The following is an 18176-nucleotide window of genomic DNA, read 5'->3' as shown; positions in this document are numbered from 1 at the left end:
ATACAATGAAGTGGGTCTCAACATAGAGTACCATGCCAGAGCATCACCTTCGGCGGTGATGACAAAAGATTTCGCCAAGACTGTGTCATTTCTACCGATGGAGGCTACTGCTGCCTCAAAACTCATAATGAACTAACGCGGGTCTATTTTTCCATTGAACTTGGGTAAGGTGATGGGTTTGTAAGAGGGGGTCATGGAAAAGTTTGAAGCCCTTCGGACAATGGCGATTTTGAGTCTATAGACCTGTGGATTGATGATAAGGTGTATAGTGTGCCAAATGTTGGCCGGATAGCTAGGCTTGACGAAAGGGTTAGGCTGGCTTTGAGCTGCTAGGTGGGGCTGATTAGAGTTGTTTGATGGTGGTTGACTTGGTTGCATACTCTATATCTTGGCTTGTAAGATGGCTAACTATTGTCTAATCTCGGCTGCCACTACATCACAACCTTTAAACAGCGACTGATTTGGAGTTGCGGAAACGGATGTACAGCAATGGACAGTCAGTTGCTAAAGGTTATAGCGACAGACCCCTACAGTTGCTAACGAAGCCGTCGCTATATGTAAACAGCGACGGACATCATCTTTAGCAACTGACAGTCCAATGGTTCTACTTTTAGCGACCGACATGTTAGAGCTTTTAGCGACCGACAGTTCAACGGTATAAGGACTTTTAGCAACTAACAATCCATCGAGCTCAATTAAATAAGATAAAAAAAATAAAACATTGTATTTCTAAAACTCATGTACATTGAAACAAACATTCAAGACCAATACAATAAAGGACGTACCCAGTGCAGAGAGCTCTCGCTCTATGCGAGGTCTGGGGAAGGGTGTTAGTAGCAAGCCTTACCCTCGCCTATGCAATGACTCAAACCCGGAACCTTCCGGTCACAGTCGGTAAGACTTTACCGCTTGCACCAGGCCCGCCCTTCATCAAGACCAATACAATATTGAAATTATATACCCACATTTAGGATGACATACACAAATAATCACATTAGGTCTCGTTCAATTATCAAACTCGAGTACATATGTAATCATGTCACTTAACAAGTTAACATCAAGCTATCCTTGTCTCAACATATATATACAACCGATGAACAAAAACAAACTAGCGCGTGGTGTTCATTGAAACCATCAAACATTTGGTAAAAGCTCAAAATACACAACCATCCGTACTTTGTAATATCACCTTAGAGAAGATTCTGCAACACCTTGGGAATACTGCCTCTGAGAAGTTCCAGGAACACCTTGAGAAGATCTTGATTGCCTACAACAAACCTGCATAAGGTAGAAGATTATCAAAGTGGAACTGCACTAGCAATCTTAGTGTTAACAAAAAAAAAGTTCTTGTGTAGAACTGTACTCTTTGAATATGTCCAATACAACTAGCAGGCAAAAACATTTTCGGAGAAACAAGCTTAACACACAACTGAAAAGATGGCAGTGGACTATTATTAGCACATGGGCTATCACCTGTAGGCTGTAGCCGTACATCAGGGGAGATTTTTGGAGTTAAGACTTTTGTACTCAACTAGTATATTGCCTGTGCCTTCTTAGCAGTATGCTTAGTGGAGGAAAACTCAACCTTGGGCCCTTTGCCTTCTTAGCAGCTTCCCTAAGCCTTTCCAGTGCTAACCCGTCCTCGCAGTATGTGCATGAATTAAGCTAGTCGAGAGAGGATCAGAGCACATACATAGAGGACGTAGAAGAAAACAATGTATTGGCATGGTTCAGTAATCTGAAAAAAAAAAACTTCATTACATAGGAGCATCTAGCTGATGGCATTTCATAGCATGGTTCAGTTATCTTGGGAAAAAATACACAATAGACCAGCTGCTAGATGTAGTGCCTGGTCTATTGTGTATTTTTTCCCAAGTCATTGTGTATCGCATTTACCAACATATTTAGCATGGCTTAGTAATCTGAATAAAAAACTGCAATACAGAGGAGCATCTACATGATGTTATTTGGGAAAAAACATGACAGAGCAGCTGTACGTTCATAGTTCACTATAGAATTGCTTCAGTTAACTGAAAAGAACTACATGTAGTGCCTGTCAAGCTGAATCTAACACAGACTAAAAGAGTTTGTCAACATAGACTAAAACAAAAACCTTGAAGACTAAAACTATGAAACAAATTTACATGGAAAAAAAATTAGATACTGAATGGTAGCCAATGTTCCATGGCTGACACATTTATATACTGAATGAATGTTTGTGATAGAACAGCTGAATGACAGTTATAGATCATTGCATGTACTTTTTCACCTAACAAACTACCAAACAGATTCCAAATTACCACAGGAAATCTCTAAAACTCAAAAGAGATCAGAGGCATCACCTCAGCCAATTTAAGTAGTTTCTTGATGGTTTCATAAGCCGTCGTTGGCTTGCAGCGGCCGGCCAAAAGTCCCGCAGCTGCGCCTTCTGAAAGGTGCCGATTGACCTGCATCCACACAAGTGAAAGCAAAAACAAACAGTGAGGTAGTCAGATAGGACTCGCTGCAGTGCTATCGACGTAGTGATGCGGCCACGAGGTCTAGCACCTTCAAGGCCTTCCTTTGGCCCGTGTCGCAGATTAGCGCCGCCAACGTCATGGCTTCCCATCCAAGTCTGCAACAACAAAGATGCCAAAAACCAAATTAACATTAAGAGAACCAACGGAATCAGTAATCACAAACGATTCCTTTATACAACGACGCATGCGCATGCCAGAGACCAGGTTAAGGATCAGGTTAAGGAATTCAATCTCACTAATACAGTCAATGTCATCTGGATCTTCTTTCTAGTATGATCAGGTTAAGGAATTCAACCTCACTAATACAGTCGAAGTCATCTGGATATAAAGAAAAAAACAACAAAACAAAAGCACTTAACCAGAAATAAATTAGTAGAAATGTAAATTATAAATCTGTTTTATATTGAGTATATTCAAAATTAATGGTCGTTTATTACCCAAATGGGCAAGAGCTTACTCTCAGGAAACCTAGAGAAGCAGAATTGCTGCTTTACCACCATTGTTGTCTCTGACCAAGCACCACTTCAGGGAAAAAAACAACTACTCCATACGAGTTTAAGGTTCAGTAATAATTGACCAAGGATCACAGCTTCTCTATTTAAGTTTGATTCCCTGGGATTACATTACTATAGGCTTCTATATTGATTATGACAGGTTCGACCTTTTTTATTGTAAATTGTACTAAAAAATAAAATCAAACGAGTAAAACACTATTCTGACAGCATGGATTTATTAAATCGGATACTTGAAGACATAAGAGCCCTAATAGTTTAATCTAGAAGGCCTGCTGCAACGGCATCTCCTAATTTCAATTGCAAATTCCAGTGGCAAATTGCTAATGGCAAATAGGTAGGATTGCTCTATACGAGTTTAATTTAGATTGCCAATCACTTGTATGTCTATGCACAAATCAATTGTAGTACTAACCCTAGATCCCCAATCATGCACAAATCCATCAGAAGTAAGAGCTCACCACGACAACAGATACCAGATCTGGGCGTGAAGTAGGCGGAGGAGCATGACAATGAGGGGGCACCAGGACTCCGGTGGCTGTCAGCTGTCGGCTCGGCGCAGCCACATGGCCAGAGCGGCGTGGCCAGTTGTGGCCAAACCCGGTGGTGGTGGCCACGGCGGCCGACCCAGCGTGGCAGTCGCAGCACCGGACGGTCGGCTGTCGGGTCCTCGGCGGCCGCCTGCAGGCCGCACTGCCGCAGCCCTGCCCTCGCGCCGCCGCCGCCGCCGCTCGTAGCCCCGCGCCGACGGGTTCTGCGCCGCCGCCCAGACCTAAGCGCAGTAGCAGTCGCGGCGTCGCGCGCCCGCCGGCCGCTACAGCTGCACGTCGCATCGCCCGCCGGCCGCGGCATCGAACCGCTAGGTGCTAGGGTTCGGGTCGAGGTCAGGGTCGGTATCGGGTGTCGCCGCGTCCACGTCGGGGAAAAGGAGAAGTACGAATAGAAGGGAGGGAGAGAGAGCGGATAGGGTCGTGTGACGACGAGGTGGCTGCGGCGGACATCTTGCCCGTGCGCCGGGGTGGAGGCGGCGGGGGGACGTCCGTCGGGCGGCCAGGCGGGCAGGAGGGGGGTGGAGGCGGTGTGTGGGTGGGGAGCGGGATTGAGGTGCGTGCGGCTGCCGACGGGTTCTGCGCCGCCGCCCAGACCTAAGCGCAGTAGCAGTCGCGGCGTCGCGCGCCCGCCGGCCGCTACAGCTGCACGTCGCATCGCCCGCCGGCCGCGGCATCGAACCGCTAGGTGCTAGGGTTCGGGTCGAGGTCAGGGTCGGTATCGGGTGTCGCCGCGTCCACGTCGGGGAAAAGGAGAAGTACGAATAGAAGGGAGGGAGAGAGAGCGGATAGGGTCGTGTGACGACGAGGTGGCTGCGGCGGACATCTTGCCCGTGCGCCGGGGTGGAGGCGGCGGGGGGACGTCCGTCGGGCGGCCAGGCGGGCAGGAGGGGGGTGGAGGCGGTGTGTGGGTGGGGAGCGGGATTGAGGTGCGTGCGGCTGAGAAAATTGCAAATTTAGGGCTCCAAACAACGTGCTTCGCAAATATAGGACACCAAACATCATCTTCGTAAAAATAACCCTCGAAACGTTGACTTCTTAATTTCCATGACATTTGGTGTATTAAGACTCTTTTCTTATCTAAATACGTGTATTTCCATAGGAGATCAGTCTATTGCGTTGCCAGTCATAAAAGAAGATCAATTCAGCATCCGGATGAAATGCAACTACCTTGTAGTATGGCCCCCAGGTCCACTTTCTTGGTCCAAAAAGATCAGCCTTGCTGATGTTGTGCTTGAAAGTCCACTCCTCGCTGCCTCTATCCTCAAGAACATAGACTGGCAAAAAATCCCCTTTGTCGTCATCAAACATGTAAAGCAAGCGCCCCTGAGAGTGGCCAGTGAAGCCATTGCCATAGCATTCACTGAATTGCGGGCGCGCACGGTTGACCCTCCATGCCTCTCCCTGGGTGTCAACCGCAGCAATTGCACCGCCTTGGACAGTGAAGTGTATGACACTATTTAAATACGTCATGCTGCCATCAAAGAGATGGCATTCATCCGCACCCCAACCACATTCACTAAAAATCCATCTTCCAGTTTCAGATGAGTAAATCTCCACTGCCTCAACTTTATAATCAGTTATGCCGAATTCTGTCTCCAGTAGCTGAAAACATGGAAATTCGAGGAGGGATCAAAGCCTAGCACAGCAGAGCGGATCCACTTGTTCTCTCTCATTGGAGCACCATACTGCCCAGGGCCTCGCTCGGTTGGGGCAAAGCAAGCCACTCGCTGGTTACAGGATTGCAGACAACATAGAACGGATGTACAGGCGGTGGTGGAGCACCCCAGCAGAGCAGGAGGAGGAGCCCGTTGCAAGAGTCGAGCAACTCTATCTGCCACAGGTCGGGGGCAGGAATGAGAGAGCCGTATAGACCAGAAGGGTAAAAGGGTCACTTTAGGAACAAATACATGTATTTCGATGAGAAAAGAGTCTTAATACACCAAATGTCATGGAAATCAAGAAGCCAATGTTTCGAGGGTTATTTTTACGAAGACGATGTTTGGAGTCCTATATTTGCGAAGCACGTTGTTTGGAGTCCTAAATTTGCAATTTTCTCGCGTGCGGCTAGGTGGTGACTTAGGGTTTAGATCTGAATTTGTGGGCCAAAATTTGGCAGGCAGGCTGAAAACATCGCGTCAATGCACAATTGTATTTAGCGACGACGGTCCGAGTCAGTTAGTGGTATATAGCGACCGATAATTCAATGTAAAACCAAAATATTTATACGGATCATCCATCGTAGTATTTGATATTAGCAACTCATGGTCTGAGAAAAAGCTTTAACGACTGACGTAATGTCAACTTTTAGCAATAGATGTTAGATGCTTTTGTATTGTTGTGGTGTAGTGTGCCTGCAATGATGCATGCACTGCCCTCTGGATTGAAGTGAAGATCGCCGCCAATCTATCTCCTTCTTGCTGCACATTTTGTAGCTCGATTTGCAGCTATTGGAGCACCTGTTCTAGGGTGGGGTTAGGGTTTGGCTACTCTTTGTCGGCTACTAGTTGGTTCACCACTGCGGGCTCTTCTACATTGACCTGGGTTTCAGAAGCGCTGGCGTACATGTTGCGAGTGGTGCACCTGGGCCTTCCTCTAGTTGATGTTTCTGCCGACGGAGGCTGCTCTTTTTCGTGCCATCGTGAGTTTTGCTTGGCCTACATACGGTGGGCGTCAATGTTGGGAGAAAGGCTCCCAGCAAGGTGAATTAAGACAGGGTCCTCGCTCAAGCAGAGGCACAATACTGGGATGAACACACTGATGGGGCCAAAGTTCAATTAGAGTTTCATATACTCATGGGTCTCTCTTTTACATGGGGTTTGCTCCCTTTTTATAGCTCATTGTACACAAGGGTGCTACTTTATAATTCTGCCCCAAGACAGCTAAAAGGCATATTCTTGGAATATGCTCATACGCATACGTTGTTCCAAGGTTAACTTGGGTCATCTCCTCTTCCACCGCCTTTCTTCATGGGCCTTAGCCGCGAGCCTAGTGGAGGCCTATTGGCGCTGTTATCATGTGTCTCGCCTTCGACCATCTTACATGACCTTCGTTGAGCCTACCCCTACGGTCTCCTTCTGAAGTACCTTTGCCTGCCTCCGCCTTCCTGGCCATGTGGGTCACTAAAGGTCTCTGCTAGCAGACCTCCGTTGGCCGCTTGCCTTCGTCGTGCCTAGTAACGCGGGAGAAGGCACCTGTGTGATTCCTGCCAAACATAAACACAATGGCTCAAGTTATAGTTTAGTTAGCTCGGCCTTAGACGAAGCTATGTGGGGGGAAGAAGTCTTCGCGATCCACGTGTCCATGTCCCAACAGATCGGGAGAAATGGATCATATCATTAGAGCTGGGATACTTCATGGATTAGGCTTAAATTTTAAAACTTCTCTTACTCATGACTTGTATCAAGGGAAATTATGTCAAATAATTGCAAGAATATGGGATTTTGGAAATCATAATCTTTTATAACTATAGTTCCATTAGTAAACTTATAGTTCTTTTACTACCTTAATTAATGTTGACTCTCATCATGAACAAATTTCTCCATTAAAAAAATAATCTAGGGCACATCATAAAGGTTGGTATGAGGAATTAGCATAACTTAATATTAAGGTGCACAAGTTCTAGATCAATAAGAGCAGCATTAGGGCAGTCCCAATGCTAGAAACTACATGTAGTTTCTATACCTATTAATTTTCATAGACACTACATATAGAAAACATGGTCCCAATGGATAGTTTTTACAGAATAATTTTTTATCCAATCACATGCATTCTCTCTCCATTCTCTACCAATCATATCCCTTCATGTCTTGGTTCTCGTGAGGACATAGTTTCTAACTTAGACCCGGTTTCTATGATTTTTTTTCTCTCTCTTCAATAACTATCTTGCCACATCAGCAAAATGCTTAGGTGACAGTATAATTAATGTCCATAGAAACTATGATGATTTCTGCATTGGGAGTGCCCTTATGAGAGACTGAATAATCCCCTAGTTAATATATGACTCATGGCAAACCTCAACATAATGTAGAGCTGAGGAATGAAATTGTGTTTTTATGTATATGGTGCATGCATTTAATTATTTCATGTTGCCAATGAGTTTGTCGAAGTTGTGTTATTCTAGACAGCTACATTACTCATGTGTATGGGCTGCCTAGCCCAATCATTCAATTCACACTAAGCATTAGGCCAATAAATTTGCACCGTAAGTTTGCATTAATTTGCACAAGTGGGAGCTTAGAAGCTGGGACATTGACTTTATGGAAATATGAGCTTATGAATTATTACCAGAAAACTGAAAGAATTTTATTTATGCATCTCGGGCAATCGTAAACTTGAACTAAGAAATATGGGACTACAGCTGCTAATTAAAGTTGTAAAGTTGAGCACTCAATTATGAGTACTGGGTTGATCCTAATGGTGGGACAATTATGATGTCAAATTGTTTATCATAAAATTTGGGAAGAAGAATGTGGGAACTCAAAGCTTCCAAGATCGTGTTATCAAGGAATCGATTGCATAAGGGTCGATATCAGCCGATTCAAATGTAGCACTGGAATCGGCTCTCTTCAGATGACGCCAGTAGATAACGACAAAAAGCTACGGTTGGCGCCAGGAAAAACATGTCGGACTCTACGAAAAGGGAAAGATTATGGTCCAAGTTATCTTAAATTAGAAATGTTTTATCTTATGCCAGAGATTGTAATGAGTCGTACTTAAGTAGGATTCATGCTTAGGATCCGGGTATAAATATTAGACCCCGGCTATTGTAGAAGACCATTCAATCAACCAATACAAGTTACTTTCTTTTTCGGCTCCGTGTCAACCCTTAGGAGTAGGAGTAGAGTAGAATCCGGCGAGTTCTTCAACAAGCAGGGCTTCATCGGTCTGGCCGACCTCCAGCTTATCTGTAAGTACCATCATGGCTTATACTTCTATTTGTACGGCTGCATCGGTTAGGTTCGACCTCCACTGCGAGCTCTAGTATAAGCTAGTTATCGATCTTATCTAGTTCAAGTACAGTTGCATCGATCCGGTCGACCTCCACTGCTCGATTTAGATTAAGGTCAAGTTATCGGCTCTACCTAAGGGTGGCGTCCTACGAGTAGATTCATTAAGTTACCGATCTTGCTGATATTTTTATCGTCATCAGTTTTTTAGCAACATCAACCTGCCCGATCGAGATCGATCTAGATCAGCCTCATATCCTTTTAACCCCTCGTTTGTTCTGTTACATTGCAATGGTCCTTAGTTTAAACAACAGGTTACATTTCACCGGTTGTTCTACTTCAATCTTGATCGTGCATAGTACACGCCTAGGGTATGTCTGATCTTGAGGAGATTTACTAGTTAGTTGAATCTAGTCTATAGCTCACTATTACGGCTGCATCGATCCGGTCGACCCCCATTGTTAGTACTCTAGATCGGAGGATGCTAGCTGGTAGGTTTTGAAAGGATCAAGATGCTCAAGAGGGAGGCGAATTGGGCTAATTCTAAATTTCTTTGCAATAATTAAACCATATGGTTAGCCCAACTTCACCCCTTGTGCCTAGAAAGTGTTTCTAATGTTCTACCGCATAAAAAGTCTTGCAACCTAAGTTCTAATCCTACTCTAGCATGGCAATTCTATGAATGTAAAGACAAGAATTGAATTGCTCAAAGTAAAGAGAGAAGGGGGAACGCGGCGATGTTTTTCTGAGGTATCAGAGAGTCGCCACTCCCTATTAGTCCTCGTTGGAGCACCCGCGTAAGGGTGTAGCTCCCCCTTGATCCACGCAAGGATCAAGTGCTCTCTATGGGTTGATTCTTTAACACTCCGTCGTGGTGAATCACCCACAACCGCTCACAAACTTGAATTGGGTCATCCACAAGCTCCGCCGGATGATCACCAAGCTCCCAATCACCACCAAGCCATCTAGGTGATGGCGATCACCAAGAGTAACAAGCACGAACTCTCACTTGACCACGGCAAGCCTAATGAGAAGGGTGGATGCACACTTTGCTACTCTTGCTTTCACTAATGAGGGCTCACTCTTGGATTCTCAAATCTCAATCACCTCACTAGGACCTTACCCTTCTTGGCACTCTCAAGGGTGTTTCTCAGCTGTTGGAATGAGCAAAAGTACCCCCTCACACGAATAGAGGAAGTATTTATACACCCATGTTCAAAACGAACCGTTATGTGCCTCTGCGGGGTGACCGGACGCTAGACAGCGTCCGGTCAGTTCTCCTCAAAACCTAGTGTTTAAGTTGTGACCGGACGCTAGACAGCATCTGGTCAGCACTGAACGGACGCGTCCGATCACGATTTCCCTCTCTGGAACCTTACTGGAGTCGATCGGACGCTGGCACCCAGCGTCCGGTCACTCACCTCTCAGCGTCCGGTCATGCCAGACGATTTCACCTTGATCAAATAAACTGACCAGACTCTGTGCCAGCGTCCGGTCACACTGGAACCAGTGTCCGGTCACACTAGAACCAGCGTCCGGTCAGCATTTGACCCTCCATTCACTTCCAACTCTCAATCATATGTGAATGAAGTTTGCTCCAATTGATCTAAGGGCTTTTTAGGAGCTACCTAGTGCTAGATTTGATAAGTGTGCACCACACCTAACTCAGTAGACTCACCTAGGTCAAGCTACCCATCCATACCACCCTTAATAGTTTGGCCAAAAGAAAAAAAGTCCTAAACTACTCTAAGTGTCTCTCCAACTCCAAACGACACTTAGAACTAGTCCATCCTTAACCTTGTCGTCCATCCTTTGAAAACCAAAACGATTTCCATCGTAGGGGCATGACAACCATGATTGCCTAATCAATTTCCATTACCATGACCTAACTTAATTGCCTCTACAAAATACACGTTAGTCATAGTAATTGCGTATTGCCATTAATCACCGAAACCCAACTAGGGGCCTAGATGCTTTCAATCTCTCCCTTTTTGGTGATTGATGACAATATCACCTTGAGTATGTGAAAGAGATGAGGTTTTTAACATGCTTGGTTCATATAAGCTTTTGACAATAAGAACAAAAGAGTTAGGCAAGCATATATGACCCAAGCCAACATGATGTACTCAAAAGATATGAAATAAGCATGAGTACAAGTAATAAAGCTCATTTGCATCGGAGTAAAACGTGGAAGCAAAGCAAATGAGCATAACACAAGTGATATGACATATAAATAATTCAAAGTAGAGAGCACACATGTCAAATATCACGATCACATAGATATCACTATCACATAAATATAGTTTGATGCATGAAAGTAAACACATGAATGCATAATAGTGTATCACACATAAAAACCAAATATAATAGATAATCTAAACTCCCCCTAGATAAGTCGCTCCCCCTAAGTCTAACATACTCGATCCATCTCCCCCTTTGGCATCAATACCAAAACCTAAGGGTCGGTCGGCAGGGTTGCAGCGGATAAGTCGGGTGTTGAGGTACAAGGAGCAAGCTAGAACTGTGTGCCATCATCATCTGATCTTGAGCTCTGAGCTGTCTGACCCTCTATAGCTAGAAGTGATACTGAAGCGGTCTAGGTCGGATCAGGGACTGGTGCGGCCTAAGACTCTGTAGGTATGCCTATAGCAGGCGGCTCTGATGATGCAACTGAAGAAGGGAGCATCTCTATAGTCCTGGTAATAGGTGCAACTGTGGAAGGACTTAGGACATATAGATATGGCGGAGTCGGCTGCCCTGTCAACTCGCTGAAGGTAGCACCAAGGCTCCTAGAGACTGTAGTTTCCGGCACAAGCAGCGAGGAAGTATGAGCCAGTGTGAAGCCCATCTAAAAAGGTGTGAACTGCGGGGCTGGCACTAGCGAGGCAAATCACTGGGACACCTGCTCTGTAGGAGAAGGAAACTATGTTGGTTGCTATCCCTGACTCTGAAGCCCACTGGGCTATACAATTGGAGTCATAGAAGTGGTGGCAGGTTGGCCGATCTAGGGTGAAGGCTGTGGCGGTGGAGCCCCAATAGCTGTCACAACATGCTGCATAAATCTAAGGAGCTGCTGCTGCATGAGGAGCTGCTGCTGCTATATGGCCTGCTGCTACTGGATCGCCTGCTGCTATCGCTGAAACTCATGCTGCCTGGTTTGAAACTGTGTGAAAGTAGCAGCGGTCTCCTGGGCCTAGCGAGCCTGATCCTGCCTCATCCGCTCAAGGATAGCAAGTAGAGTAGGGTCTGTCTATGGTGCAGGTGGAGCTAAACTGGAGCTACCGGTCTCATGGTCATATCGTCGTGGAGGCATCCGAGGGATAGCCTGGTAGTCATCATCTGAGCTGTCACTGGGGTCACTCTCGACCATCCCCTCCTGCTGAGCATCAAGCTACTCCTCCTCTATAGCTGCTATACCCCTGATGGTCTCATCTTGCTAGGCTGCAATCTCTGACACCTCTGGACGATGGCACGGCTAGCTAGGTGCCCTCAATGCACTATGGCGGAGCATCTGAGTCATGTTGTATGTAGGGAACTCTGTAGTAGCACCACTATACTCAGCTAGCATCTAAGGTGGTCTCACTGTAACTGCTATGTGAATCAAGAATGTAATCCAATGAGCATAGGATAACCGTCGATGACCTTTGAACCCCTCTGCAATTATATCCTCCATCTTTGAAAGTAAGAGATCCTAGATATCAAATACAATCTGCTGCATCAGGGCATTCAGTAGCCATAACTGTATGTGAGTCAAGCCCTCGCGATATCCCATCCTAGGAAGCAGAGTCCTCATGATAGCATCAAGCACTCTAGCTGTAGGAGTGAGGTTACTGGGTGTCCTGCTCGACCCCTCGCCGAATGGCTCTATGAAGCAATGGCGAACCAAATCTGTAGGAGGCACCATACCATGAGGGCATCTGGGAGGCGCTATCTGTCCATAGCAAACCTCATGTAGCCGGACTGGCTGCTCTTAAAGCCTGAGAATCTCCCTGACCCTAAAGCTCATCAGTCTGTAATCTCTGCCTCTGAATGCAAAGTATATAAACATGTGTTGCGGGTCAATCCAAAGTGTAGCATAGAACTCACGAACCCGAGATGGAACATATAAGCATGTACGTCCGAGTAAGTCTGTCAGCCCTGGCAGGTAGGATAGGTAAGGGCAAATATGCTCTCCAACTACTGCTACAATGGACTCAATGTTGCACACCCTCTGTGATCTGAATGCAGCCCCACTATTAAGATATACATGATAAAAATCCTCCTGCAGAGGTGTGTAGAAGCCCTCAGATGCATGTTCATCCCACCTGCTGCACCTGCTTGGCCATGGCGGCCCTTAAATCCAAGTGAGTCACTGGAGGTGGACCCTATGGTCTAGGTGGCGGACAAGAACCCCTCTGTTGTGTCTCTACCCTTGGTGTCACTTGGGTACGAGTACGACTAGAGCGGTGTAACTATGGCTGAGGTGCCGGCTCTATCTCCTCGAACTTCACTCCCTCCTGAGTCTGCTCTACTAGTTGTGGCTCCTGTTGTGACTCCCCCTAAGGCTGACTCTCATCAATAGCGACATGCCATCCTCCAACCATGGTTGTCCCAGCTGGACCACCATGATGATGCTCAACCTCCTGGACAGCGGCCCTCTGAGCTGGTGAAAGCTGATCTGTAATGACTCTCCTAGCACCTCCTGCCTCTGCACGATCTGTGGCTGCTGCAACTATGACTGCTCTCACTGTGTCAGCATCTGGATATTTGTGCTTCTTCTTTGCAAGCTTCTTTGTTGCCTTGCCTTTTGCATCAGTAGGCAAGCGAGGCGGACACCTCGGAACCTCATCACCTGGACCACCACCAGTATTCTTGACATGGGTCATCTGAAACGAACTGCTGCCTCTAACAAAGATCAACTGCCAACTGTCACTTCCAAGGCTTGGCCTCGATCCGTACTCACGAGCTTGGCCCCAAGTTGACTGACAACTGCCAAGATGACCTCAGAGACACCGACTCACCGCACGTTAGAATAGATCGGATATATGAATAATTACAATATATCTAGAGATACAAAACCCTAAGAAGCAAGCAATAGATACGAAATTGGAAATGAGGGTTTGCTACCTAACGAACCGGTGATCCTAAAAGAAGAGGAACGACAATCGGGGAACCACTGGGAGGCACTTTGAAGCTAGGGTTCACAATATGTAGTGGATTGGTGGCACGGTGATGGCGTTGTTGAGCTATGGTCGGCTGTGCTGTGGCGTGGCTCTAGTGAAGGCACGACGGTGGCGCTGGAGCATAGCACAATCATGGTGGCACAGGCAGGTCGTGGTGGCACGGCGCAGTGATGTAGGCGTGGGTGGAGCAGTGGCGCAAGCACGAGGGCTGTAGGACGGTGGCACGGGAGATGACGCGGTGGCGCGTGGGTGGCTCTGGCGTAGGAAGGCAGCGCAAGGCTGTGCAGCACAAGCGCTAGAGCTTGTGGCGGCTAAGGCACAGGCATGGGCAATGGCGAGCTCGAGGCGAGGCGGCGATGTTGGCGCGGGCACAAGCGGATTAGGTCACAGCGTGGCTCAATCTAGGTTATATGGTGGCCCCCGTGACATAACAGAAAAGGAAATAGGAAAGAGTTCATAATCCGCACGTTTTCTACTGACCGGACGCTCCGATGGCAACAATCGGACGCTGCCACCCAAAGTCCGGTTGATTCCAGAGAGGTCCAAAACCTCTAGAATCACCACTGACCAGACACAGCCAGAGGTCGGTCCAACTTGTCTTCATCGTCTTCGATTGACCGGACGTAGGAACGCCTTCTGATCGGACGCTGGATAGCAGAGTCCGATCACTCCTTCGCAGCAAGGTTCACCTCCTGTGAACTGACCGGACGCTAGACTTCAGAGTCCGATGCAGTGTCCGGTCACTCTTTTCTAGCAAATCTTCAAAGTTCCTCCGTGCTGCCTGTTCCCAATCAAGTCCCAACTTGAATAAGACCCAAATAAACACCAATTGGGACTAATGTGAGTGACCTCTCTCAAACCCTCAAAATTTTCAAAATGTTTTGCCTTAGGCTATAATTATTTTTAAGAAAATAGGCAATAAGAGGGCAATTGAAGAGAAACAACAAAACAACATTCATGCATATGCAATGCAATACTTGAAAGTAAATCTAGTTGCTTGTCAAGTTTGATCCAAGGTTAAGCTTCTTCACTCGCTTTTCGGTGGTTATCTTAACCATGTTAGACAAGCCCTATGTGCATTACCATAAAGTAAGCATGTTGTATATTACAATGCAATGCAAGGGACAACACAAGCTCATTTTTAGTAAAGTTGCTAAAATCAAGAACATTGAGCTCATTCCGCAATCGACAAAAAGTCGTCTCATCTAGCGGTTTAGTGAAGATATCCACCAATTGATCCTCGGTCCTTACACCTTCTAATGAAATATCATTCTTTGCAACATGATCTCTAAGAAAGTGATGGCGGATATCTATGTGCTTGGTGTGAGAGTGTTGAACCGGATTATTTACAAGTTTTACCGTGCTTTCATTATCGCACAAAAGAGGTACTTTTTCTAGAACTACACCATAGTCTAGCAAAGTTTATTTCATATAAAGTATTTGTGCACAACAAGCACCCGTGGCAATGTATTCCGCTTCGGCAGTGGACAAAGCCACACTATTTTACTTCTTGGAGGACCCAGACACAACTGATCTACCAAGCAAATGGCACCCTCCGGATGTGCTTTTTCTATCAACTTTGCAACCGGCATAATCCGAATCGGAATAGCCAACTAATTCAAATATAGCCCCTTTGGGATACCAAAGGCCAATGCTTGGTGTGTGCTTAAGATACCTAAGGATTCTTTTAACAGCAATCAAATGAGTTTCCTTAGGATTAGCTTGAAATCTAGCACACATACACACACTAAACATAATGTCGGGCCTAGATGCAGTTAAATATAACAAGCTACCAATCATAGAGCGGTAGAGAGTTTGATCAACCGTGTTACCTCCCTCATCTAGGTCAAGATGTCTATTAGTTGGTATTGGTGTCTTGATTGGCTTACATTCATCCATCTTGAATCTCTTGATAAGATCATTTGTATATTTCTCTTGAGAGATGAAAATCCCTTCTCTCATTTGCTTGACTTGAAAACCAAGAAAGAATGTAAGCTCTTTAATCATTAACATCTCGAACTCCTTCGACATCAATTCACCAAACTCTTTGCAAGAATCTTCATTTGATGATCCAAAGATGATATCATCAACATACACTTGACAAATGAAGATATGTCCATCAAGCTTCTTAGTGAATAGTGTGGTGTCGACCTTCCCAATGGTGAAGCCCTTCTCGATGAGGAAGTCCTGAAGGCGCTCATACCAAGCTCTTGGGGCTTGCTTAAGCCCATATAACGCCTTGGACAACCTATAAACATGATTAGGATATCTAGGGTCTTTAAACCCGAGAGGTTGATCAACATAGACTAGTCCATTAATAAAGCCATTTAAAAATGCACTTTTCACATCCATTTGATATAGTTTCATTTCATGATGTGATGCATATGCAAGGAGGATATGAATGACTTCTAGTCTTGCAACCAGTGCAAAGGTCTCTCCAAAATCTAAGCCTTCAACTTGAGAAAACCCCTTTGCAACTAGCCTTGCCTTGTTCCTCACAACAACACCTTGACCATCTTGCTTGTTGCGGAACACCCACTTTGTTCCAATGACTCTTGCACCTTGTGGTCGCTCTTCAAGAGTCCAAGCTTCATTGCGAGTGAAGTTGTTCAACTCTTCATGCATGGCATTTATCCAATCCGGATCTTGAAGGGCTTCTTCTACCTTAGTAGGCTCAAAGCAAGAGACAAAAGAGTGATGTTCAATAAATGAAGCAAGCTTTTGAGATTGAGTCATTACTCCCTTTGATGGACTCCCTATGATGAGATCTTATGGATGAGCTTGTAGTAGAGGTGAATTTATTCTATCAACCACTTGAGGGGGAGGTTGTGGAGCATCAACATCATGTGCTTGTGTCACCATTTGCTCATGGGAGACATGAGTGTCTTCATTTTCTACTCTCCCATCTTTATCACCATCTTGTGGCACATTTGATGAAGAAGGTGGATTGATCACTTGTACATCATCTTCATCATCATTAGGCTTGATGTCTCCAACCGGAATATTCTTCATGGCCTCCCTCAATGGTTCATCACCTACATCATCAAGATTTTCATGTGCTCCTTGGGAGCCGTTAAATTCATCAAATTCCACATCATATGTTTCTTCAACCAAGCCGGTGGCATGATTAAATACTCTATATGCTTTGGACTTTGATGAGTAACCAACAAGAAAACCAATATCACAACGTCTTTGAAACTTCCCTAGGTGTTGCCGTTTCTTGTAGATGTAGCATTTGCAACCAAACACTCTAAAGAAAGAGACGTCTGGCTTCTTCCCATTGAGCAACTCATAAGGTGTCTTGCCAAGAAACTTTTGAAGAAATAGGCGGTTGGATGCATAGCAAGTGGTGTTGATAGCTTTCGCCCATAGAGCTTTGGGAGTGTTGTACTCATCAAGCAATGTTCTTATAAGAGTGATCAATGTCCGGTTCTTTCTCTCAACTACACTATTTTGTTGAGGAGTATATGTTGCGGAGACCTCATGCTTGATCCCAACTTCATCACAATAGGTTTCTATGTTTGTGTTGTCAAATTCTTTACCGTTATCGCTTCTAATCTTTTTGAGCTTCACTTCAAACTTATTTTGTGCTCTCTTGGCAAACTTCTTGAAGCATGATGCAACTTTGGATTTGTCATGAAGAAAGAATACCCATGTATATCTTGAATAGTCATCAACAATCACAAGACAATAAAGATTTCCTCCCAAACTCTTGTATGTTGTTGGTCCAAATAAGTCAATGTGAAGGAGTTCTAGCACTCTTGTGGTTGACATGAAAGCTTTTGTTGGATGAGTATTTGCAACTTGCTTGCCAGCTTGACATGCACTACAAAGCTTGTCCTTTTCAAACTTCACATCCTTCAACCCTCTCACCAAATCATTCTTCATTAGCTTCTTGAGTGAGCTCATCCCAACATGAGCAAGTCTTCTATGCCATAGCCACCCATGTGTTGTTTTGGAGAATAGGCATGTCTTCAAGTTAGCATCTTCGGAGGTGAAATCCACTAAATATAGGTTATTGTATATAAATCCTTTGAATATCACTTGATCATCATCCTTCTTAGATACAACAACTTCCTTCTCGGTAAACGAGCATTAGAAGCCAAGATCACATAATTGTCCAATGGATAGCAAGTTGAAACTCAATGAAGCAACATATAGCACATTTGAGATTGAATGATCATTTGATATTACCACTTTGCCCAATCCTTTAACCTTGCCCTTTGAATTATCTCCAAATGTGATTCTTTCTTATCCATCTACTTCTTCATCTAGTGAGGTGAACATACGAGGATCACCAGTCATATGTTGTATGCAACCACTATCAATTATCCAATGACTTCCACCGGTCTTGTAGTTCACCTACACACAAGAGATCAAGCTTTAGGAACCCAAACTTGTTGAGGGTCCTTCACCTTCTCAACAAGTGACTTTGCAACCCAAATTTTCTTAGGCCTATTCTTGTTTGGAGGTCCTAAGAACATGA

General features: G+C 45.2%; 1 protein-coding gene across 5 annotated transcripts; it reads right to left on the bottom strand.

Annotated features, from left to right (window-relative positions):
• Positions 1 to 966: 966 nt before the first annotated feature.
• Positions 967 to 4141, bottom strand: LOC136508113 (uncharacterized). Of its 5 annotated transcripts, none has more exons than XR_010771872.1 (5): positions 3493 to 4141; positions 2548 to 2614; positions 2343 to 2447; positions 1474 to 1738; positions 967 to 1278 (listed from the first exon to the last, which is right to left on the bottom strand). XR_010771872.1 is itself a non-coding variant. In XM_066502736.1 (5 exons), exons 2-5 carry the CDS (start codon positions 2596 to 2598, stop codon positions 1191 to 1193), a joined length of 324 nt encoding a protein of 107 aa, XP_066358833.1. In that variant the 5' UTR covers positions 2599 to 2614; positions 3493 to 4141; the 3' UTR covers positions 967 to 1190. The 5 variants fall into 5 exon arrangements, 2 of the variants coding, with proteins under 2 accessions (XP_066358833.1, XP_066358834.1); XR_010771874.1 differs by having other exon boundaries at positions 1586 to 1738; XR_010771873.1 differs by having other exon boundaries at positions 1474 to 1665.
• Positions 4142 to 18176: the final 14035 nt, after the last annotated feature.

The sequence above is a fragment of the Miscanthus floridulus genome, chromosome 15 (assembly GCF_019320115.1).
Source record: "Miscanthus floridulus cultivar M001 chromosome 15, ASM1932011v1, whole genome shotgun sequence".
NCBI classification, from domain to species: Eukaryota; Viridiplantae; Streptophyta; class Magnoliopsida; order Poales; family Poaceae; genus Miscanthus; species Miscanthus floridulus.
This window is presented reverse-complemented; position numbering and strand designations above follow the sequence as displayed.